Source organism: Pleurodeles waltl, chromosome 3_1 (assembly GCF_031143425.1).
Source record: "Pleurodeles waltl isolate 20211129_DDA chromosome 3_1, aPleWal1.hap1.20221129, whole genome shotgun sequence".
In the NCBI taxonomy this organism is placed as follows: domain Eukaryota; kingdom Metazoa; phylum Chordata; class Amphibia; order Caudata; family Salamandridae; genus Pleurodeles; species Pleurodeles waltl.
Window position 1 is genome coordinate 288,182,356 of NC_090440.1, and position 24,931 is coordinate 288,207,286.

The following is a 24,931-nucleotide window of genomic DNA, read 5'->3' on the forward strand; positions in this document are numbered from 1 at the left end:
ACTTTAGATATGGGGAGAGGGTACAGTGAGGGACCAAGTATAACGCAGTGCACCACCAGCTGTGTTGAGGCAAGGACAGCTGTGGAAGATAGTAGGAAGGAAGAGTACAGCTTACATTCTCTGTTAGGTATAGCAACCTTGCCTATATGCACTTTATATAGCAGTCTTGACTGGTCAGAGCTATAAATGAGAAATATCTGGTGGCTGTAATTTTCCTGCTACCCGACTGATGTGCCCAGTTTTTTCCCATTTTCGTTTTCCTAGTTCTCTCTTCCCATTCGCTGTAATCAATTTTCAGGCAGTGCTGCTGTGAATTAGCATGCTCTGCACACTCCTTAGATCTAGTGTTGGGCTTAAAATGTCACAAATTGTTTTGTTTTTTTCAAAGTAGTTTTCAATTCACAGGGCTGACTCCACCTTGTGAATGCGATGTATATGTGTATGTGGAAGTGAATGTTGTAAGGTCTGTGTACTAGAGAGACACATGCAAGTACAAGAGAAAGTTCATAAATTAATACCATTTTCACATGGATTATCATGTGCTCACCTCCGGGTAAGCGGGTAGAGTCCATGTGAATATATAGCACTGTAGGATAATGTTTGCAACATGTGTAGCTGTGCATAGATTGAATATCGGTACTCATCCCAGTAATGAGGTGCCGTGTGAGCAGAGGTGAAGGACTTGTGTTGCAAGGTTCTAAGTACAGTCTGTCCTTCTAACACGTCAGGCGAGAATGTCTACTAGTGCATTATTACCCGAGAATGTTGCTGTGGCTCCTTTCTTACAAGAAGAGCGTGCACCTGAAAAGTCATGTTGTGTGTGTTTCGGTTTGGTATTCCGTAGCTGAATTCATCTAACAATCCACCTAGCCAGACTTGATTTTAGTATAGGGATGTGAATGTGAAAAAACAACAAAATTATTTGGGTTTCCTAGACGAACAAGTACAACCACATAATGGTACCCTGCAGACATTTAAAATGAGGAGTGTTTTTTTCTGGTAACGTTTGATGGTGTTGGTTAAAAAATATGATGGACTGGTTAACATTAAAGGACAATACTACCTTCGGCTCAAAACAAGGGAGAGTGCATGACGCAATTCTTTATGAATATGTGTGAAAGATTCCTCAGCTGACAAGGCTTGAATGTTAGTAATTTTCCTGAGAGAGGGGATAGCTTCTAGAAAAAACACCTTTCATGACAGGAACTACAATCAGCATGAGAGAAGTGACTTGAAGTATTCATTCACTAGTAATGAGAGAACAAGAGATCAAAATATTGGAGGATCCACTTAAATCCCAAATTGCATAGTTCACGCATGAGTCCATTTCGAAACCTAAGTGACCTCTGTAGACACATTTCAATATTCAAAACATCGTTCATTAATAACACAACTTTTTCCACAGGTAAACTAAATATAGATTTATCTTTTTCGCTGTCATTTTGTCAATCAACAATATATAGTAGTATGTTTACATGCTGTACTAATAATTTTCTATCGCATACCATTTTGCTTAATTTTCTTTACCAGTGGTCAAGCTTTTTAGATAATAAATTGGAATTAACGCTCAATAACTGTACTACACGTAGTATACAATAACATTGCCATAAAATCTATATATATGTATATATATCTCAGCTAGGAAGATCAAATGTATCTTGAAGTCATTTGGCATTAAATTAAGGTAAAACAAAATGGAAATACACCAAAGATGAGGCTGTGTCTCTGTGAGGCAACAACCATGGCTCAGATTGCAACTTTGTGAAACAGTAACTCCAAAAAAATAGGGCACCAGGAGTTCCGCAATTTAGGTTTCATAGTTTACCACTTACTGTACTATATTTATTTTATACCTATAGGTTTAGGATTGCTTATAATGAAATGTGAGCCTGAAAATAATTATTTAAGATGTGAAAAGATATTAATGATTGACAAATAGACCTGAAGGTGAAAGTGCTGCTATTTACCTTTGTTCATGGAAAATTAATCAAGGCTCTGTAACAAACTATAATACAACAGGTCCTCTACCCATAACAAATTGTGCTTTTCTGACTATCAGTAATGGATACATAAGCAATGACTTCTAGATAGATTTGGCCTTTCTAGTTGAGGTGTTTTTGAAGTATGGCAATCCTATGTATGGATACGTATAGTGTATAATTATTGAAAGGTAATTCAAACTTATCACAGCAGCTTGACTAATGGTAAAGCAATCAAAGCAAAGTGATATGATAGAGCGTTATTAGTAACACATGTGGACCTATATGTTGGTGACAAGATGTCAGAGAAAAAGATAAATCTAATTTTCCCACTGGAAATGTCTGTGTTAATGAGAGACCTTTTGCATACAAGATGGGTCCAATGACGGCTCCCTTGGGTTTTGAAAATTGATTGAGTAACTCAGTAGATGATGTAAGGGGCAGCCCTTATTGATGATGGATTTTTCTTGAATTGTAAACTTATAACTGGGTAATTTTTGCACTTAAATTTGTAACTACACTGGAATAATATATTGTTTGTCTTATATTAATTACAATAAAATACCTTTTGCTAGTTTTATCACTCTATTATGTACTTGTTGAATTGATAAGTTAAAAAAGTAAAGGGATAGAATTTTGGAAATTCAACAAGTGAACTGTGTAATTTGGAATTTAGATGGATCCTCCGGTATTTTGATCTATTTATACACAATATCACAGGGAGGACTTTGTCTTGCGTCAGGTCTTAGCCTGATACCCACGGAATGCTGTGGTTTATTACAGTGAGGACAATGTTAAGGTCCTTAAAAGAAATTAAAGTACAGCCTAGGTTGGAATATCTTTTAAAGCTCCTCCAGAAATACTTTAATTACATCAGTTGTGAAAACGGACTAATGTTGTCTACTTTGCAGATATGCAGCAATTGGTGCATAGTGTACCTGTGTGGAAGTATAGGGTAACACAGACATTTGTAAGTGTAACAGGTAACACATAGGATGTTCTTTTGTAGCTGTTTAGGGATCAGTGTGTTAATTGAAACAGTACACAACAAAACATTTGCATTTTGCTGCATAGCTTACATGGTTAGTAGGTTAACTAGCTTCTTTCGGAATTTACTGCCCTTCTAGTAGCTGCAGATACCCAAGTTCTAAGGTTTGAAGTTTGCAAGATTTAGCGATTTGAGTTTGTAACGGAGTTAGCCACCTCTGATGTTGACTGAGCATTCGATGGTCACCTGTGACTGTAGATCAGGAAATGATTCTACACAGTAACAAGATCTTTTTGTTCCATCATTGCATTTTGTGATAAGAACGGGGCTCCACCATCACCAGATACTCCCTGTTCTCTTTGCTGGTAACCATTATCTGGCTAGGCACTTCTGCAAAGCACTCATGTAATCCTGCAATCAGGACTACAGCAATACATGATGGCATAATTCTTAAGAGTTTCATTATCACTGTCCCAGATGTAATATTTGGTGAAGGGGAAGCAGCTTTTGACATCACCCCCTACCATCACTCCCACACCATCATCATCATCATCATCATCATTATCCTACAAACATTTTCTCTGGTAAATCCTTAGGCATCCATGGCCCGTGCACCGGACTGGGTCTTAGAGTCCTGGTGCTGTATCTTTGTTTTAATGTGCCCACCCCCAGCTTCGTCAGTGCCGAACAGTTTTCATGGATTGAAAGACAGTGCATGTTGAATAGGCGGTCTTGTGCGTCCTCAGTAGATTTTAGTATGATCCTGGAAACTTGCTTATGCAAGAGGGGCAAATCTGTTCAAATTGCACCATCTCATGCGGTCTGTGCTGTTTAGGTGCTGCTTGATTTTATAGCAGGAAGACCTTGTTATTCCAGTTCTCCGCTGTCACAAGCCTCCTTTAGTTTGCAGTCGTAACAGAACACTGCATCAAGGCTGATGACGGAAAATAAACAGACTAAGGTGAAAGTCTGAATCCTGGTGCATTATAGATCTCGTGAAGGAATATGAGTCACCTTGAAACTGACATGCTTCCTTCGACAACATGCAATATTATGAGCAAGACTAGATGGCATTAGTATGCATAGCATGTAATCTAAAGCTACATATGCTGCAAACTTCCCTTTCTCACTTGCTATTGAAGAACGTATTTTTGTCTTTTCTGACTCTATTACTGATACACACCAGTTACGATTTCCTAACTAAATCAACTGATTGGCCGTTTGAAGTGCAGAAGACCATTTCCAACCACTGATGCTTTTATTCTAGACTAGACTGCTGATATTTGAATTGAAATATGAGCATTGTATGAAGTACAGTGCTTTATGATCTTCAAAGTTGCCCTCAGAATTGATCAAGCACTACCTTTTGGTTTCAGTTCTCAAATGTATTTTAAAAAAATACATTTAGAGCAACTATGTGCTAATTGGTGAAACGTAGGTCAGTGGACTGAAAAACTTCTGCAAAGACCTTTGACCTAAAGAAGATGTTTAAGATAACAGCTTTGTGGGCATAGACAGTATAATTTATTTCTTGCAGACTCAGAAATTCAGTTGAACATTGCTGATTATGTGTAGTTGTTTTACTTAAGTGTACATAGTATGTTACCAGCATTTACATAGCATATTCTTCCACTTGTGCAGCCTCCTATCACTCTGTAATATGAGTTTCACATGGTTCTGGGCTTTGCTATCGTGATATTGCTACCACCAGCTTGTTTTTGAAGGGAGCAAAGGCATGATATGCTACAGATAAAAACATGGAAAATTGGTGTAGTTAACCTAAATAAAGATACAAACAAATTCCCTAGTTTACAATGATGTAGCCGTTCTGTTTTAAGGTGGTTCTAGAGACTTTGTTCCCAAAAGTATATGTATCTTTGGAACATACCATGGGAAAAAGTGCAGGTCAATAACATTTTCTTTCAAGGGACCAACCAGTTTAGTTTAATAACTAACTGCAGGTATGTAGGACTTTCTCTTTGATCTCACTAAGGACTCTATAAAAAAATTGGTTCATGCTGAAAATGTAAGATTGGAGTACCACTAGTAGCATGTCCAAGCGTGGTTTATTAAGCTTAGTGAATAGCATTTTCCTGATGTTTGATATGCAAGATATACAGAAACACCCTGAATGGTTGATGAGAAAAAAAATCTCCCTAATCTTATCAGTCAATAGTCTGTCTTGTGCTTTCAGTGTATAATAAATGCACCATGACCTGAGTGTCAAGCGGAACATACAATTTTACATTGAAAGAACAAACCATTTCAGCCATACAAAATAACTGACCTTTTTGAGGAGGAAAAGTCTTAGATAAGTGTCTGATGGATTTCACATTTCATCAGCATTTTGAATAGAGCTGGAAACTAAACATTGTGAAGGTTACGAAGTCCACTATATAGGGAGATGAAAGAAACCTATGATGGATAAATAAATGTGGCCATATCACTCCTAGTGCTCTAGCTTGCTCTGACTCTTTAGATCATATTGAGATTTAGAAGAGATCTGATTGCGGTTATATTCACAGACTAGAATATAAATATTGTCCTGAAGGTTTTTGGCTCTCTCACTTCTCAAGGCTTAACTCAACTAGCAACTGCCCCTACCCATTGAACAGGCCACCTTTTGGACTTCATCCTGTCTACTTCAAAAGCCATCCTCTTTCAGCACTGGCCACCTTTGCGCCAAGTACTTTTGGGGAAAATGTGACACCCTTAACAGCCAGAAAGGCTCCCAGAGCCAGCAACATATTATGATTAATCAACAGAACTGGGATATGCTGTCCCCAGCCTCATTTGAGAAAGCCTTTAAAGAAACTTTCATAAGTTGCAGTCCCAACCACTTTAACAAGGCTGTTGGCAATAATCTGTCATTCTGCATCACTGTAAATAAAACTCTTGTCATATTGACCCAAACAAGTGAAAACAAAACATTTAACCAATTCTTGTTTGGTCAGCCCCTCAAATCTGAGAAAAAACGGTACTGAAACCGCTAGAAAGGATTTGGCACAGAGTGCCTGTCTAGAAAATAAGAAAACCTCTCTCACGGAAATGTGCATGTACAATCGCCTTATCAGAAAAAAATCCACTTTGCTTGAAAAATGTTAGAAGCCCAAAATAACACCTGAAAATTATTTAAGATAACAAGACACCATTTTTTTGCCTAGCAGGGTAGTTAATTAAATTAAACCCTCCCAAGAGTCATTTAACTTTTTAATCACCATTTTTTACAACGTAATTAAGGAAATGAGAGAAGATCTATACAACAAAGTCTCCACCAGTAATTCCTCTCCCAATAAAACAACCAGTAGACCCTCCCTTTAATGTAGTAAGTACTGAGGAGGGCCTGAGTCAGTTCACTTCTATCACTGAGGATACTCATTAATTCTAGCAAGGCCTCAGGTTTGCTATTATATTGCTGCCCCACAGCACATCTTAAACTACCTCTGCCAAATAATTAATTCCTCTTTGGCAGAAGGACAGGCTCCTCTTTCATTAAAAAAAAAAAAGGTTTTAAAACTTATTTTGAAGAATCACAATCTGACCTCATTGGTCCCAGCCAACTTCAGCTCCTCCCTTATATAACTAAGCTAATGTAAAATATGGTACTTCTACAGCTATTACACCTTTTGGAGCAAAACAACTTCTTCAAAATCTTCCAAGCTGCCTTAGGCCTGGCCATTGCACTGAGCATGTTATTCCCTCTACCCTTGATGATCTGAAATGGATTATCGAAGGAGGGAGTTCAGGAGTATTTATGCTCCTGGATGTTTGACACCATCCACCACCAAATCATGTTAAGCCAGCAACTCAGACTTAAATCTCAGACTTAAAGTTGTTTCCTAGCTGAAAACAATTACTTTTGATGGGTACCAACAAATTCAACTCGACAACTTCTACTTACGCATTATGCTGCTTCAATAGGTGTCCCCTTAAGGCTTTTCCTCTTTATATTCAACCATAAGCCTCCATAATTAATCATTTGGGGTTAAAACATATGCCAATGTAATCTGTACCCAAATGGTCACCAACCTAAAATGAGACCTTTCTAATTCAGTCTCATGCCTTTCAGCTCTGCTTAATACCATAGCTTCATGGATTGACACTACCTTTCTTCAATTAAATCCGTCTTAAACAGTACTTTTTCCTGCTTTTAACTCCATTAACTTTTGAGATTCCACCATATTGCCTAAAAACTTAGGAATGTTCCCCACCACAGCTTCCTCATGTTAAAACCTTACGGTACTTCTTGACTTAGACTTCAAACTTTAAAAACAAATACCAAACATCACAAAATATTGCTGATTCGTGTCCTGAGACAAATAATGCTGTTTCTCTGCCTAGTTAGGCCTCCCTTACAAAAAATGCAGAATACTCTTGTCACATATTCAACCTCAAAAAATGTAATCTTATCCTGGACTGCCAGTCTCCACCAACTTCAACAGCTCCCTGTCAGACAACATATTAGCTTCAAATCCAGCTGTCTCATGTTTAAAGTTCTCTGCAACTCTGCCCCTAAACACATAGTCAAAAGAATTCAAAATCTGCTACCGCTAGACTCCTCTGTACTTCCAACACTAGTTTTGAAGTGTTCTGGTTTGAATGCCAAAAATGAGTCAGCAAGGCATTCAGTATACAAGGAGTAAAGCTGTGAAACAGCATCTCCCTCCCAGAAATCAAGTCTCTGGATCCTCTAATAAAGTTCAGCAAAACCTTAAAGATTTGGGTCTTTAGTTAAATCTAACCACACTGCAAGATAGGCTTCAAAGAAAACTATTCTTCCACCAGTTACTCAGACAGGAGTAAAAGCAGCATATAAAAATAAACATAAATGTCTTAATTTCTTACTTTTTAAGGTATTTTTTCCTTTTTTTTATAACCAAGTAGGGTGTAGGATGACTCTTAAAAATACACTTACAAACATGACCTGTGTATGTGATTCTCATTTTTATAGGTCCTTCTCCCATTAATATTGTACTTTGGCTCTTGGATAATCTGGACGTATGAGCCTGCTCATGATGTTTGTAATGAGTTGTGTGTGGCAGGGGTACCAACTGAGCTTAGTAGTTTTTTGCCCATTATCTGACTTATACAATATTGCTAGCAAGGTAAACAGTTATGAGCTGATGTTGTGTGTATGAGGCTCCCATAGGTTTGTCTAGTGCAATGGTTCTCAACCTGTGGTCCAGGGACCTCTGAGGGTCTGTGAAGCCTACTTAGGAAGGGGAAGGGCTTTGAATGAGGAGTGGGTCTGTGACTGCTTAGAAAATTAGGTAATATTAACTTATGAATAAAGTGTATATAAATGAAGCAAAATTGAAATTTTTAAAACGTTCCGTAAATTTGAAGGAATTTTAAATTGTAAGTATCCTCAGGTTGATAATGGGAGCAATGCAAGGGCATCAAACAGGATATAGTATATAGAACATAGTATGGACGAATAGCTTCCCCATTTAAATATAGAAAAGATCCGGCTCTACATTTTTTTGTTTTTTTAATTTCTTTGTGAATTAAATAAAATAATTAATAATTTTTGTATTTGATAAATGCTTATTACTGTACTCTTTGTGTATTTTTCTGTACTTGAAACCTGCATACCCAATCAGTTTCATTTGATACAACAGGCTTGCTTATGTTTTGACTCCTGTCACCTCTACTATTATATTCACGTCTGTGAGACCCTTTGCTTTATGAATGTTGCAATTTCAGTTGTACCTCCTAATTAGTTATCTTGCAACCCATCTCCCTCCTTTTTTACTGCTATCTCATAATTTAAATTGTACTTTCCAATGCAATCACTCCATCTGCTTCTTTATGCATCCATTTGAAACTCTTACTCATGGCTACTCTGGCTTTTACTGTGTGCTCCTCATTAGTATCTTATTGTTTTTTCTAAATTATCCATATGTTTGTCTCTCACTGTACAATGCAGAGACATCCTGGTCCTCCGCAGTAATGAACAGTTAAATGAAGAATTACTATCCACACTTGCTGTCACGGTGGGTAGACACACTCTTGATTTCTGTAAACCACAAACACAGGTCTTACAAGGGTCAGAAGCAGGATTGTTTCTCTCAAACCATGCTCTACCCAGACCACTGTTTTTTCCAAGTAAAAAATCATGTAATGAGTTTAGGTATTTAGGGGAAAACAACTGAAAACAAGTACTAAAACATACTAGAACAAAGAACCCTTGGGTTAGGAACTATGATCGTTACACAGAGACAAATCTGGCTACTCCACTGTAGCGAAGGACCTTCAAAAGGTGACTAGCAAATGGTTATGTCTGAGAGGGATGTCTAGCAGACTGGGACTGACAACAGTGAAAACTAACATGGCCTCATATTTGCTGCAATACTTGCCCGACACTTTTTCACACCCATTTCTGTGTTTGTGTTTCAATATTTTTTGTTGAGAACACTTACTTGATCTACTTTTCAAGTAACACATTCCCACATCCCACCAAATGCCACACGTCATTGGCAGTCACTTAAGCTCACATCATATAACCCCAAGGTTTGATGTAAACACATGTATTGGCAACTCAGAAACAACAGCTCATTCTCTGATTGTTTAACAGAAAAGTGAATGGCTGGGCATGTACTCAAGGGAAGAAACCAAAATAGGCAGGCAGGAAAGAGAGAGTTCAGTTCAATCACCCTTTGAGTGGTAAACAGTACTGTGGAGTGTCTCTTGCCTAATGCACAGCACGTGCAATCAAGTCACGATCAATCGACCTAACCTCTTTGTCACTTCATAACACACCACAGCTGTGGACCAACCATCTCTAGGACGCCCCTTTTTCCTTTTAGAGAGGTGGTTGGTGCCTCTCCTTCAAAAGGAGTGTTTTCTTACCATTTGTCAATTTCATTTTCCCTGCTTTCCATAGTGTTGGCAGTAACACCTAATGTGAAGAGGCCCTTGGGTATTCCCGCAATATTATCCCATCTTTCCTGGGTTAGCCTATGTACATGAGGGGACAGGGGGGATGCCATTTTTTCTAGCTAGGAGATACAGTTTCAGAGCTAATGCCCTCTTCATGGGTTCGCACCACTCTGGATCTTACCATACCACCATCTTCCCACTGCAGAAGGGATCCATTGATTTGTATCTTAAGGGAAAACTGTACTCTCTATTCACCAACACGGGGTTAGCATAGTTGGGAAGGGCCTGGTGTCCAGTTGAAAGGCCTGCAGAACTCTAGTGATGTGAAAGTCCAATGCCATAGGAAGGGACTCCAGCGCCTAATAGTAGTCAGTCTCCTACTATTGTCTAAAACCTCATATCTCCCCTCAAATTAAGTCTACTCTGTGATGAATCTCTTTCTCAAAACAATTTCAATTCTTAATGGCCCTTCAGGCAAAAGATAATTCCTACCTATTAAGAGCTATGGATGAGTCTACCTGCATCAGTGAAACTGGCGTAGGAGCACTGCTGTAGTTAGAGGGTAAGGCCTTCATGCAAGAGTGTAGAGTCATTCAACTAGAAGGTAAGTTGTTTATTTCATGTTTCAGCTTTAGGCTACAGCGACAACAGGTTGGTCCTGTCAGAGTTCTGATTTTACATCAGCTATTGTTCTCTCCTAGCTTCCACTCCTGACCACACACCAACATTCTGTTATATCACTCTGGCACAGCATTCCAGACACCAGTTTAGAAATACAGGGAATGGGGAACCTACAAGATACTACACACCCCCACTGTGATGAAGCATGCCACACAGTATGGGTGAGGGATTGTACCCTTTTATTATTTTCTGTAGACCAACTCTTCTATATGTGCCATCAAATTTAAGCGATTACAAGATAAAGAAGTATCTTTACAAACTGGAGGTTTTCAGTCTGGCTCTGATTATACAAACATGCAAGTATGTCCAGTCTAAATAATCTACGGGCAGTGTCAGTACCATGCCTATCTGCATTACTAACCAGTTCAGTATGTATGTTTAATACTTCATATCTAACTCGCTGTTACAGTACGTCTGATTGTCTCACACAAGACTTGTAAACGTTACCATGGATATTCCTGGGATTTGCTTTGCTTAGTGTCACTCATCACGTTTTGTGGTCTGGCTTGACAGCGCAGCTGTTGCCAGACAATTTTGTGAGGATCACTAGGAGAGGGGCTTTCACTCTGCCCACATGTTGGAAGTCAAGAGTACATGTTTTGATTGGACAGAAGGTGTGTGCTTACACAAACAAATGCTTGCCCTTCACACAGTTGTGATCCTTTTGTTTATTTAGCCAACTGCCCGAGCTTCAACTTTCAGGGGCACGCAGCCACTGTAACGCTATTAAAGTGTCTTAGATACATTATGGTGTTTTTCCTTTGGAAGCAGCACAGATGGAAGGAGAGCAGTCCTACATGGATTTTAAGCTTTACTTTGATAATGCAACAGTCGACCTTTAACCTACACCAATACAGTTCTTTGATTCCACACACATACAAACCCATTCCTATGCAATCTGCTTGTAATGCTTCACATCACCTTACTACGTACCTTCAAATTCAGACCCATCGAGATTGCCAGTGCTTGTTCTTCTTGGCACTTTATGCAGACTTAGGTTGTGACTCATACTGCAGTTTCCCCATTCAGGGATTTCATTCCCCTGAGACCTTTCGCTGGGTGATTGGTTTGAAGGAAGTAGGTAAGTGGAGGAGGGGCGTGTTTGATGCGACACATTTATTAAACACACTAATATTATAGTATTCATTGTTCGCACCTAGCCAAAACATAAAATTAGTAATTGATTCAGTTTGAAATATATGGTTGCACAACTTTACCGAATCTACAAGCGTGCCAGAAATGACCTTCTGTTCTGCCCCATCCTTCGCGGTGGCTTTGCAATTGAAATCTCGCCCCAACCAAAACACGTGTTCGTGCTTTTTTCCTGCAGGAGCTATTGTGACAATCTTGGCTACCATCCACTGAGTGCTGCTGACTTCGGAAAGATAATGAAAAACGTCTTTCCCAACATGAAGGCGCGTCGGCTGGGCATCCGAGGCAAATCCAAATATCCTTTACACATCTTGAAGTTGGTGACGTATTTCTAACGTGGAATGGGAGGAACGTACCTCGTCCCAGAGTCGGGGCAAGTTAGGATAATGTTTTGCACTGCAAGTAACATAACGCCAGCTGCTTTCAGCCTTCCGTCCAGTGAACTGTTTGTTTGCACCACTGCGGGCGTCTTGTTTGTTGTGACTGTTCTGTGCCTGCTCACTGCTGTTATTGTAGTTCATCTTGAAACTAAATATAGAAGTTCATTTTATTCAGCAAGCCCAAACAGTTTCCCATAAGAACTGTGTGGATGAAGTATAAATGTATTAAGCAGTCTCTGCTTTTAGTTAGAAAACTAGTTTTGCAACAGTGCATATTTTAGGTATGGAGACAATTGTCGCTGTGGCAAATGTTGGTGTTATTGGTTGAAAAAACAGCAAATAATAGCAGCGTTTCATGCCAAATTAGCACTGCACAGTTACAACTGAATAACTTAAACCACGGAGTTTGTTTTTGTATAATTAGCTCCTCAGAAGTTAACACTTTGGTCTTTGTGTGTTTGTGTGTGTAATGAACAAACAGTTAATGTTTAGTTATCGTGCGACGACTACACACCTGTAAAACCCATGAAATTTGCCGGTTATGGTATGCAATACACAACAAAACTCACCCCACCCGCCATGTTGTGCTCTTGCTTGTTCACCTGCCATTGACAAATGGGTACTCAGCATTGCAGGAACTGTGAATTATTGTGTGCCTTCCACACCATAACTGGCCAGTTTCAGGGGGTTTTATAGTTTTATATTCACTGAATTATAGTTACCCTTTAACAGTGTTTTTTCGTAAATGTTCTATAATTTTATGATTTACTTCCTTTACCTGCTATATGCCCATTCATTCCTGCCCTGAATTCAAAGCAGCCACAGGCGGCCAACCCCTCTGCTGACAGTCTCTGGATGTGCGCAGCAGTTGGCCACAGGACCCAGCCTACAGCCAGTCTCAGCATCCAACCCTCCTCGTCAGTGAACCCAGCTGTGCCTAGCAGAGTGGAAGTTGGCTTGTGCCCACCCTCTGCAGGCGGCCAACCCGTACTCCACCTGTTGTTCAGCTGTGTGCAGAGGTGGTTGGGTGCACGGCTTGGTGCCAGGTGCAGACAGCCAATCCTGCAACACGTGGCCTTTGGCCATGCGCAACAAGAATTGGCTGCAGTTTGCGGCCTTTAGCCACGTCTTGCATCCAGTTCACTTGCTCATTGTAAGGCCATGTGGTTAACCCACAGCAGGTGATCAATCCCGCTGCCCATTTTGGCCTATGGCCAGTCCTTGTGCTGAACCGTCCGCAGATGGACAACACCAATTGGTACAGCCTTTCCCCATGTGTATTTGGGGGTAAACATCATGACCTGGCCTTTTCCCAAGCCCTGCACCCAACCCTTGGCAGGCAGCCAAAGCCTTCGGCCTTGTACAGATGCTGAGGTCTCCTCCTCTTCTTGTAGCTCCTCGTGGCACACTCCGGGAACAGCAGTTTTTTCCATTGTCTTTCTAGAACTTCTCATAGCCCTTCTGTCTAATCTTCAACGTTTGGAAGAAGTATAGCCCCCTGCTCAGTTTCTTGTCACTGATTATGCAGCTGACCGTTCTTGCATTGACCATATTCTCACCTTAGGATGGCTGAGAAATACTCTGATGTCCAACTTTTACACGCTCCCCAGTTTCCAATCTTTGGCATTCAATGTCTTCTCCTCCTTCTTACTTATGAGCACCAGTGGCAGTGGCGTAATGCAGATGTTGGCCTGCAGCTGAATAGCCCCCCATCCTGCAGGGTCTGCAGGGGGCCTGTGTCAAGTCCCTGACCAGTGGATGGTCCTGCGGTACTGCTGCCTGCGCCATTTACGGCACAAATGGTACTCACAGCAACATTATCATATGCTTTGATGACCTGCTTTTCTAAATGTTCCTCTTTCTGCCTACTGTATTTATTGTAGTGGAAGGTTACCTGGGCCCTCCAAGAACGAAATGCTCAGATTGTTCCTTTCAATGTAAAATTGTTCATGGGCTCAACAGGGATTACACAGACTGTAAAAGAAATCCTGTCCTTATTGCTTGGTTTTGAGCTGGAAACAGCGGACACAGCGCAACAAAACAAATTGTTAACTATGAGCAATCAGAATGTGTTGTGAGCTGACTATATTTCAAGGGTTCAGGCTCTACATACCCAAAATGGCGTCCTTGGTCGACATCATGACCATGGATTATGAAAGTGGACCTTACAAAACTCCACATGTATCATATTCTTGGTACAGAGGCAACAGAAAATGGGCACCATTTTAGGTTTTTTGAGTCTACAGCCTTGAAATAATAATCTGAGGATCCAAGCACACATACAATTATCTTTGTTGAATTTTAATCTTAGGGGAGAGGGGTTATGGTAGGCTCACAGTGCCACCTTCTGTGGCCTTTTATTGCTTATATGTTTTGGCCTTCTGGGTCTGTTCTTCGTGTCGCAAAATAATGTTTTGTCTTACTGCAACACAAATAGTCTCAGTTCTGATCCACAGACCCAAAAGGGACGACAGGAGTAAAATATGCAGTCGTCCAAGAAGAGATCTCTGTGTTTTTTTTTTTAAATTGTAATCTGCAGACCGTCGGTAAATGAAAATGACTAGGATATTCAAATGTCATCCATTTAAAGCTTACTTGGCACCTTTTTCACATATTAATATCTCAAAAACTATTGCAGAAATTTACACCAAGCAAGCAAAAGAAAGCTTTCTGAGTCAAGGTCTACTTTTATGCCAAGTTTTATGTAAATCCGTTCAGCAATATTAGCTATAAGTGCTAACAATATATTATTTGGCACTAAAATGAAAATATATTTTTTTTACTGCCTCACCCAATTCACTTTTTTTTTTTTTTAAATCTATGCCAGAACCAATCAAAATTTGGCATGCAGGACATTAGCTGACTACACAAAGCGAATGCCAGATTTGGTAAAGATCGATCCATGAGAGCCTCAGTTAAAAGCAAATAAAAAAAGGCCTTTTTAACCCCTTCACTGCCAGGCCTTTTCCACCCCTCAGGTGCCAGGCCTTTTTTTGTCTTTTATGGGGCAGTTCGCGCTTAGGCCCTCATAACATTTTGTCCACATAAACTACCCACGCCAAATTTGTGTCCTTATTTTTCAACATCTTATGGATTCTAGAGGTACCCAGAGCTTGTGGGTTCCCCTGAAGGAGACCAAGAAATTAGCCAAAAAAACAGCAAAAATTTCGTTTTTTTTTCTCAAACAAATGGGTAAAAAGGGCTGCAGAAGAAGGCTGGTGTTTTTTCCCCTGACAATGGCATCAACAAAGGGTTTGCAGTGCTAAAATCACCAGCTTCCCAGCTTTCAGGAACAGGCAGACTTTAATCAGGAAACCCAATTTTTCAACACAATTTTGGCATTTTACTGGGACAAACCACATTTTTACTTTTTTTGTGCTTTCAGCCTCCTTCCACTTAGTGACAGCAATGGGTCTGAAACCAATGCTGGATCCCAGAAAGCTAAACAATTCTGAATTCAGCAAGGGGTCATTTGTGTAGATCCTACAAGGTTTTCCTACAGAAAATAACAGCTGAAATAAAAAAAAAAATTGAAATTGAGGTGAAAAAACACAGCCATTTTTCTCAATGTTTTACTCTAACTTTTTCCTACGATGTCAGATTTTTGAAAACAATATACCGTTACGTCTGCTGGACTCTTCTGGTTGTGGGGATATATAGGGCTTGTAGGTTCATCAAGAACCATAGGTACCCAGAGCCAGTAAATGAGCTGCACCTTGCAATGGGTTTTCATTCTATACCGGGTATACAACAATTCATTTGGTGAAATATAAAGACTGAAAAATAGGTATCTAGGAAACCTTTGTATTTCCAAAATGGGCACAAGAGAAGGTTGTTGAGAAGCAGTGGTTATTTGCACATCTCTGAATTCCGGGGCCCCCATACTAGCATGTGAATTACAGGGCATTTCTCAAATAGACATCTTTTTTACACACTGTCTTACATTTAGAAGGAAAAAATGCAGAGAAAGACAAGGGGCAATAACACTTGTTCTGCTATTCTGTGTTCCCCCAAGTCTCCAGATAAAAATGGTACCTCACTTGCGTGGGTAGGCCTAATGCGTGCGACAGGAAACGCAACATGGACACATCACATTTTTACATTGAAATATGATGTGTTTTTTGGAAAGTGCCTAGCTGTGGATTTTGGCCTCTACGTCAGCCGGCACCTAAGGAAACCTACCAAACCTGTGCATTTTTGAAAAACTAGACACCTAGGGGAATCCAAGATGGGGTGACTTGTGGTGCTCTCACCAGGTTCTGTTACCCAGAATCCTTTGCAAACCTCAAAATGTGGCTAAAAAAACACTTTTTCCTTAAATTTCGGTGACAGAAAGTTCTGGAATCTGAGAGGAGCCACAAATTTCCTTTCACTCAGTGTTCCCCTAAGTCTCCCGATAAAAATGGTACCTCACTTGTGTGGGTAAGCCTCGTGCCCGCGACCTGAAATGCCCCAAAACACAACATGGACACATCACATTTTCCCAAAGAAAACAGAGGTGCTTTTTGCAAAGTGCCTACCTGTGGATTTTGGCCTCTAGCTCAGCCGGCACCTAGGGAAACCTACCAAACCTGTGCATTTTTTAAAACTAGACACCTAGGGGAATCCTAGTTGGGGTGACTTGTGGGACTCTCACCAGGTTCAGTTACGCAGAATTCTTTGCAAACATCAAACTTTGGCCATAAAAACACTTTTCCTCACATTTTGGTGACAGAAAGTTCTGGTATCTGAGAGGAGCCACAAATTTCCTTCTACCCAGCGTTCCCCCAAGTCTCCCGATAAAAATGATACCTCACTTGTGTGGGTTGGCCAGTCGCCTGCAACATAACAAGGCCAAAAACCTGTAAAGATTGAGGTGATAGCAAAGCAAGTTGATAAGCCCGTATTTTTCTTTTATACATCTTTAGGCTGACTCTGCTTTGGAAGATCCACGCAAGCCACACCTCCCTGGCCTCCTTGGGTTGTCCAGTTTAAAAAAATGTCTGGGTTTGGTAGGTTTCCCTAGATGAAGGCCGCACCTGGGACCAAAAACATGGGTGTCCCCTCCCCCCCAAACACAGGTAGTTTTGTAATAGATCATTTTGTTGTGTCCACGTACATCTGTGATGTTCCACACACTAAAATTGTGAAAAGAAACACACTTGGGTTATGTTAAAAAGATCCCTCACCCACCAACCAAGTTGGTAGCATGCTTCATGATGGGGGTCCCACCTGAGACACCTAGTGTGTCACAGGTGTGCTGTGACGCTTGCTTACAGCTGAGCAGGTTTTGACATTTTTCACCACACATACTGGTTGAATTTGGCACGAGGGTGAGTGATGGTTCAGTAGATCAAATTTTATTAACAAGATATTTCACAAAAATGAAATGCACTGTTAATAACTGAAAGGCCAAAAAACTGAACCAATGCCTCGCAACTCGTGAGCTGTAAAGCCACGACAAGGCACCAACCACTTTACAGTCCACTCACACAACTTTCATACAGGACATGCACAAGACTTTTCACGGTGCCAGCCACGGGCCCAGCACATTACAACACTCGCATTGACAGACGTGCCTCTCAAGGGCCCATCACTTACATACGCCCACATGCCTGATACAGCAATCACAGTAGCTAATGGGAGTGTGTGGACTGACGTTTGGCTGGCAACGCCAGCCAAGCGCCACCCCACACACACTGCCAGCCAAGCGCCACCCCACACACACTGCCAGCCACCCCACACACACTGCCAGCCACCCCACGCACACTGCCAGCCAAGCGCCACCCCACGCACACCGCCAGCCAAGCACCACCCCACGCACACCGCCAGCCAAGCGCCACTCCACGCACACCGCCAGCCAAGCACCACTCCGCACACACCGCCAGCCAAGCGCCACTCCACGCACACCGTCATCACTTTTATTTATTTTTTCAAACAACAAAGAAACCACTAACTAATTATAAAATAACTACAAAGCTACAAACACATAAGTTCTAACTGAAAACATGACAGAAATGTGAAACTGAACATCTGAAAATATAAAACAGGCAGTTTACGCTCAAGGTATTTCCCAGAAATCTTTTTTGGTGTGGTAACTCCTGAAACAGCCGGCCACACACAGCTTAGGCTTTGAAGGGCAATTGGGGCAGTACATCAGGCTTTCCCTCCGGATACCTCTTCGGGCACAGACTCTACATTTCTTAGTGGGCAAGTCTTCTTTGGGAGTTGGAGGATTGTGATCAGGAAAGTGGCGATCTTCCAATCTAGCCACATCCTCCACCAATGATACTCTAGGAACTATTGCCTGTTCCACCACAATAAGGCTCTCTATCACTGACACCTGAAATGTGACAAATTTCATCCTTGACTCAGGTGAACAATCCTTGAACACAATAAAAGCATTAAAAGTTGCCAAATGTAATAAATGTATGGCCAACTTTTTATACCACACGTAAGACTTACGAAGAGCAGTGTAAGGTTCCAACCTCTGATCTACTCTGTCAACACCACCCACATGCTTATTGTAGTCCAAAATGCATGCAGGTTTGCGCACTTCGGCAACCTGACCCCAAACTTTCACAGGGGAAGTACTCTCATCATGGATGGTAGTTAGCATGTACCCATCCCTCCTGTCTGGAAATGTCAGAGCTATCAGCTCATTATTCCGCAAGGCACTGCACTGTCCCCTCTCAGGTTTTTTACAGACAAGCTCCCTTGGATAGCCTTTCCTGTTAGAACGGATTGTGCCACAAGCAACAGTGTCCATTCTGGACAACTCCTTGAACAACTGCACTCCATTGTAGAAATTATCTGCATACAAATGGTGACCTTTGTTAAACAGTTGTCTACCAAGTACCCACACAATTTTCTCACTAACTCCAAAAAAGGGCAGACAACCAGGGGGGTCAATACTGGAATCCCTACCAGTGTAGACCTGGAAATTATACACGTATCCTGTACTGCTTTCTGACAGCATATACAATTTAATACCATTCCGTGCCCTCTTGCTAGGAATGTACTGCTTAAAAACCAAACGCCCCTTGAACAGGACCAAAGACTCGCCCACACTTATCTCTTTGCCTGGAACATACACTTCAGAAAACCGATCTACAAAATGATCAAGGACAGGCTTAATATTAAAAAGACGGTCACAATCAGGTTGATCTTGTGGCAAGGCTAAAGCATTAGCAACAACCGGAGAAGAAGCAAATAGCAATTATGAGACATGGTTGCAGGAAATATAGCCGTTGCCATCAAGGGACTAGTAGACCAATAAGAAGCCAGTGACGGCTTCCTTATCAACCCCATCAAAAACGTCAAACCTAAGAACTTTTTCATCTCTTCCAGATTTGTGGGAACCCACTGGGTAGCTCTAGACTGAGGCCTAAGTCTGGCAGCGTTGTCCCTCAAATACTGCTCCACATACAAATTAGTCTGCTCAACAATCTCTTCCAAAAATTAATCGTCCATAAACAGCTGAAAGAAATTGACAGGCAAAAAGGTTTCCGTATTGACTCTACACCCTGGGAGACCAGTAAATGCAGGTAACTGGCTGCTCAATGTTTGGGGCAATCCAGGTGTCAGGTCTTTCAGTTGGAAACCCTTCAGCCCCAGGCTGCTGCACTATTGGCACATCAATGTCCTCACCTAAAACAGGCCCTTCATCTGCACTGAGAGTGGCTTCCTCATCAAAAGAATCCTCTCGGACAGAAAACTCACTGCCAGAATTTCTCACTTCCTCCTCTGCCTCAGATGCAAAGTCAGTCTCATAATCATGGTCAGAAGACAACTCAAACAGCATGCCAACAACCTGCTGAGCGGCCACTCTGCGGCTAGCCATGATCCTTTGTAAGACGTGTAAATTTGCAAATGCGCCAACAACAACCAGCACTGTCTAAAATAAGTTATAAACAAAGTGTGGCTTTATCAAAACAGTTATATACTCAAAAACTATACCAGTCACTTGCCTGAAAAAGCTAGACTCACCAGCAACTACTCTGCACAGACACAACAATCACCAACGATATCCCACTAAAAAGAAAAGCAAATTAGACATAAGACAACACAAATATCATTGTGCACAAATCTAAGGACAATTTCACACACAATCCTGCATTGAATACACCACCTACAAACATGTCATTCATGCATGTAAACAAAACTCCTTTGGAGTAAATTGCTTTTACTTACCTAAAACATGCAACTACGCAAACCGCAGGTCAACTACTGCCAAAACAGCAAGAATCCACAGGAAAGGAAGCAAAAGCTTTGAACTAGAACAAAAAGGAGAAATAAACTGTTAAAATCACAAATACAAATATTCGCCAGTTGACAAACACCCCACCACCAAGCATTTCCAAATTTTCGCTGGTGCCTAAGTGGATTCTTCCCTCTTTGGGGGGCAGATAGGCCTACAAAAAATAGGCTGAACTGTCCCCAAGGGGGGGGAGGGGGCATAAATGGCCATGAGTCATGTGCCCCCTTTGGGAGGCGACCCTTGCCAAAGGGGACGCCCCCGCACAAAACACACACACACACACACACACATACACAAGATCCCAGGTGCCTAAGTGGATTCTGCCCCCTTTGGGTGCAGATGGCCCTAAAAATAGGCCGATCTGCCACCAAGGGGGGGGGCAGAATTGGCCAACAGTTCTGTGCCCCCTTTGGGGAGTACCCTTGCCTAAGGGGGTGCCCCCAGCACAAAAAATACAAATTGGAAAAAAAAAAAATCCCTGGCTCCTTGGTGGATTCTGCCTCCCTTGGGGGCAGATGCCAGTTTTGAAGATTTGCCAGTTTTGAAGATGATGATTCCAGGTAACCTAGTAAGTGTATATTTTTGTTGCTGGTGAAAGTGTTTGTAGAAGATAATAGGAACCATGTCTTCTCACAGTCCACCCTCCTAATTGTCTACCTTTGGAAAAAGGGATTCTAATTCCAGATGTGTAGCGGTAAGTCTGATTTTATATATGTATGTATAAAGACAATTTCTTTTGTTGTGAACGTGTTCTAAGATCCTTTTAGGGGTGGGGAAATGCTGTGTACTTTTTTCACATTTCTATGATTATAAGTAAATAATTTTATCTATTGTGAGCTTTCTTTTAAAATATCCAAAATTAGAAGTTAAAGGTGAGACTGTGTGCCTGTCTGTTTAATTCATTTTAAAATGCAAATATTGATGACCATTTTGTTTGTAGTCTTTTTAAGCCAAAGATAACAAAACGTATAATTTCCTTAACTCATCGTTATCACATATTGCTACAGTGGACTAAGGAAGAAAGCTTTTGTTCAGATGCCATCACTACCCAACCTGGACTTTCATAAAATAGGAGATGGGGTAAAATATTTTACTTTCTAACATGTAGATAAGACGTTTTACCAAAGATGCTTATATGTTTATAAAGCCTCCAAATCAACTAGTCACAGTCTTAATAGTTTCTTTTCGAGAAACCAATTCATCATCACTGAACCTGTTGTCTTTATGTAAAAAAAAATGCTACCTTAATCAGTTTGTGCTGCTGCTCTTTTAAGTCCAACCTCCCTTTCATAAAGAGACTCTTTGAGTCGATCCTTCTGTAGGTTCCTCATCATCCAAATAATTGATGTCACAATGTAGTTGGACCTTTTGACTGAAGGATTGATTTGAAGTATGTTACCCAATCTGAGATACTACGAAGCTATGTTCCTCCGGCAAGTTAACAGTACAAACTGAACACACACCCAACACTGATATCCGTCTAAGATATTTATTTGAATCTTTTTAATCTCCTTTCATGTGATTAAAAGGTATTAGAGCACAAGTGCCTCGAGGGTAGATTTCCTTCAAATGCTTCATTCTGATCAACTACTCCTTGAGAATCACGCTCGTCTGCTGCCCTCCAAAACCACAAGCCAACTTCGGCAGCACCATTGTGGGCTTTGTCACTTCTGGAACTTGGACTTCAGTGCCTCCGTCCTCCTTGGTTACTTCAGCTACCACCTGGAGGACCTATCCAGCCCACCCAGTCTCTCCCTACTCTCAAGAAACCCTCAGCAGACCTGAATACGCTAGCCAACTACATCTTTCTCCCTGCCTCCCTACCCTGCAAAAGTCATGGAAAAGGAAAACAAATGCCTTACTAGCTACCACCCCCTCAACACCACTGAATCTGTATCCAGACCCAACCACAGTATGTGCACCAAATGATCATGGACAGAGGTGGAACCACAGCCCTCATCCTACTGGATCTTTCTGCAGCTTCCCATCTCATTGTAATCCAAGAACTATATGAAGCTGGCATCCAAGGTCTTGCACTTAGCTGCATTTGCTTTTTCCTGACAGGTCGCTCCCTGTCGGTCAGCCTGGCCCCTTCATCTTGGACAGCATCAATCTCATCTGTGACATTCCACAAGGATTCTCATTCAACTCCACTATTCAACATCTGCATTACCACACTCGCCGGCTTCATCCATGCCCACAGAATCATCAACAAATCGTATGCTGACAACACCAAACTCACACTTTCACTCTCTGGCAAGAGGCCAAACAACTAGACCAAATTCTCTGTCTGTATGACCAAAGTTGCCAGATGGATGATAAACAACTGCCTTAAGTTCAGCACAGACAAGACAGAAGTAGCAATCTTTGGAAACGCACCTCACTGTGGGACTCTACCTGCTGGACTGCCAAGCGCCTGCCAAACTCCGACCCCTCACCCCTCCCGAAAACCCACGCAAAGAACCTCAGAATAGTAATTGACAACCAGCTCACCATGATCAGTCAAGTGAACACAGTTCCATCTCTTGCTTCAACACGCTCAAAATGCTCAAGAAGATATTCAAATGGCTCCCCAGCAACACTAGCAGCACCATCACCCAAGCCCTTATAACCAGCAAGCTGAAGTATTGCAACTCACTTTATGCTGGAATCAATGCTCAGCTGGCTAGAAGACTCCAGATCATAAATTCGAAGACCAGGCTCACCCTCAGCCTCCCACCCTGCACTCACATTACTCTGCACCTCAAAGAGCACCACTGGCTCCCATTCCACAAACAAGCACTCTTCAAACTCCTCACGCACACATACAAAGTCATACACAGCATTGGCCTTACATTCCTCAAAAACTGCATAAAGTTCTTTAAATCTGCCAGAAACCTCAGTTCAGCGAGAGCGCTACTCGTGCACACCTCCATCATTTGTAGAACCGGATCTGGTGGTCATGTCACTTCCACTTTGCTCCTAAAGCCTGGAACGTGCTGCTCCTGCACACCAGAGCCTCCTCCTTAGTTCTTACATACTGCTAGCCTCCTCCTTAGTTCTTACATTCTGCTAGAAACTGAAGACCCCGCTCCTCACTTTTCGTGACCCTGGCTCAGCCTATACAGCTCCAAATTTCAAACTTTGCAGAATGACAGTTCAGGATATGTAGTTGCCCCAGCAATTGTGGTTCCACACCAATTACCTTGAAGTACTTGCCATTCACCTAGCCTCCAAGCCTTCTTTCAGAGTATTTGTGGCAAGGTGGTACTAATAAAAGCAGACAAAATAACGGCCATGTATTACCTACAGAAACGAGGCAGCACTCAATTGCCAACTCTCTCAGCACTGGCGCAGAGGATTTGGCATTGAGCAATTCACCATCAGATACACCTCCCAGCAGAGTACTTGCCAGAAATGGACAACAGCTTTGCAAATCCGCTTAGTAGGACACATCAACATGTCCACGAGTGAGAACTCCACCCACAAGTCCTCACTTTCAACAGTCAGAGTTCCCTCAAATAGATCTTTTCATCACACACTGAAACGTAAAATGCCAAAACTTCACCTCCAAGTTTCCAAATACCTTATGGATGAATTGGCCAGGAACATTTGCCTACACTTTTCCTCCTCACCCACTCCTTCTGTTTGTGATAAGAAAGGTATGACAAACACCTTTCAGTCTCATCCTGGTGGCTCCCACATGGGCCAGCAGCCATGGTTCTCAACCCACCTTGACAGTCTCCTATAAGGCCAGACCTTCTCACTTAAGAACAAGAGAAAATCAGACCACTCAGTCTAGCAGCAGATCTACTTAGTCTGCTATGTGGCAAAGTGGAAAGAATTTGGCTTCTGCTGTAGTTCTAACTTGAGACTCCCCCTCACACCAGTGGTCAAACACATCTTCTGTTATTTGCTTCACCTACAGAAATCAGAGTTAGCATATTCCTTCATACATCTGCACCTTGAAGCTGTTACTGCTTGCATGCAGAACAAGGAACATTCTTCTCTATTCGGGATCCCAGTTATTCATTCCTTTAAGGGAAGCCTTGAAAGAGTTATTCCACCAAAGGTTCCTATTAATCTTCCCCCTTCCCCAATGTAACTTCAGTACAGTACTCACTAGACTAATTTGTCCCACATTTGAGACACTGCATTCCTGTCCTTTGCAGTTTCTTTCTTGGAAGGTACCTAATAGCTATCCATAGCTATATTCCTAATAGTGTTTACTTGTGTTTACTTTTCTCAGACAGTCAAGTTAATTTCATAATCTTTTCCTACAATAACCCTTCATCCAGGTTCACTTGGATAGGGTAGTACCCCATGTTTCTTCCTAGGTGGTATTCGCTTTCCACCTCATCCAGACGATTGAGCGTTCGGTCTTTTTCCCTCACCAAAACTCAGTATTTGAGAGGACCTTCCATACTGTATATGTTTGAAGGGTTCTCATGTACTACATCAACAGAACTAAATGTTTTTGATAAACTCAATAGCTTTTTATCGCTTTTGCTAAACTCCATAAATGGCATCCAATATCAAAAGCTGGCATAGCTAGATGGATTGTTAAATGTATTGTCATACTGCCCTAAAGCCAAGAGGGTTCTTCCCTTTCCTTGTAGACCATACTCTATTAGACAAAAAGGGCCCCTGT

The 24,931-nt window shown here is 41.5% G+C and overlaps 1 protein-coding gene across 2 annotated transcripts in view; it reads left to right on the plus strand.

The window, feature by feature from the left end:
* The window catches only part of RFX7 (regulatory factor X7), a 361,880-nt gene that overhangs the window by 207,931 nt on the left and 129,018 nt on the right, over window positions 1–24,931 (plus strand). For both annotated transcript variants that reach the window (XM_069222422.1, XM_069222423.1), the window contains exons 5-6: window positions 11,861–11,977; window positions 21,297–21,381. In XM_069222422.1, the coding sequence (XP_069078523.1) occupies window positions 11,861–11,977; window positions 21,297–21,381 (202 nt within the window). The remainder of the gene's footprint in view (window positions 1–11,860; window positions 11,978–21,296; window positions 21,382–24,931) is intronic.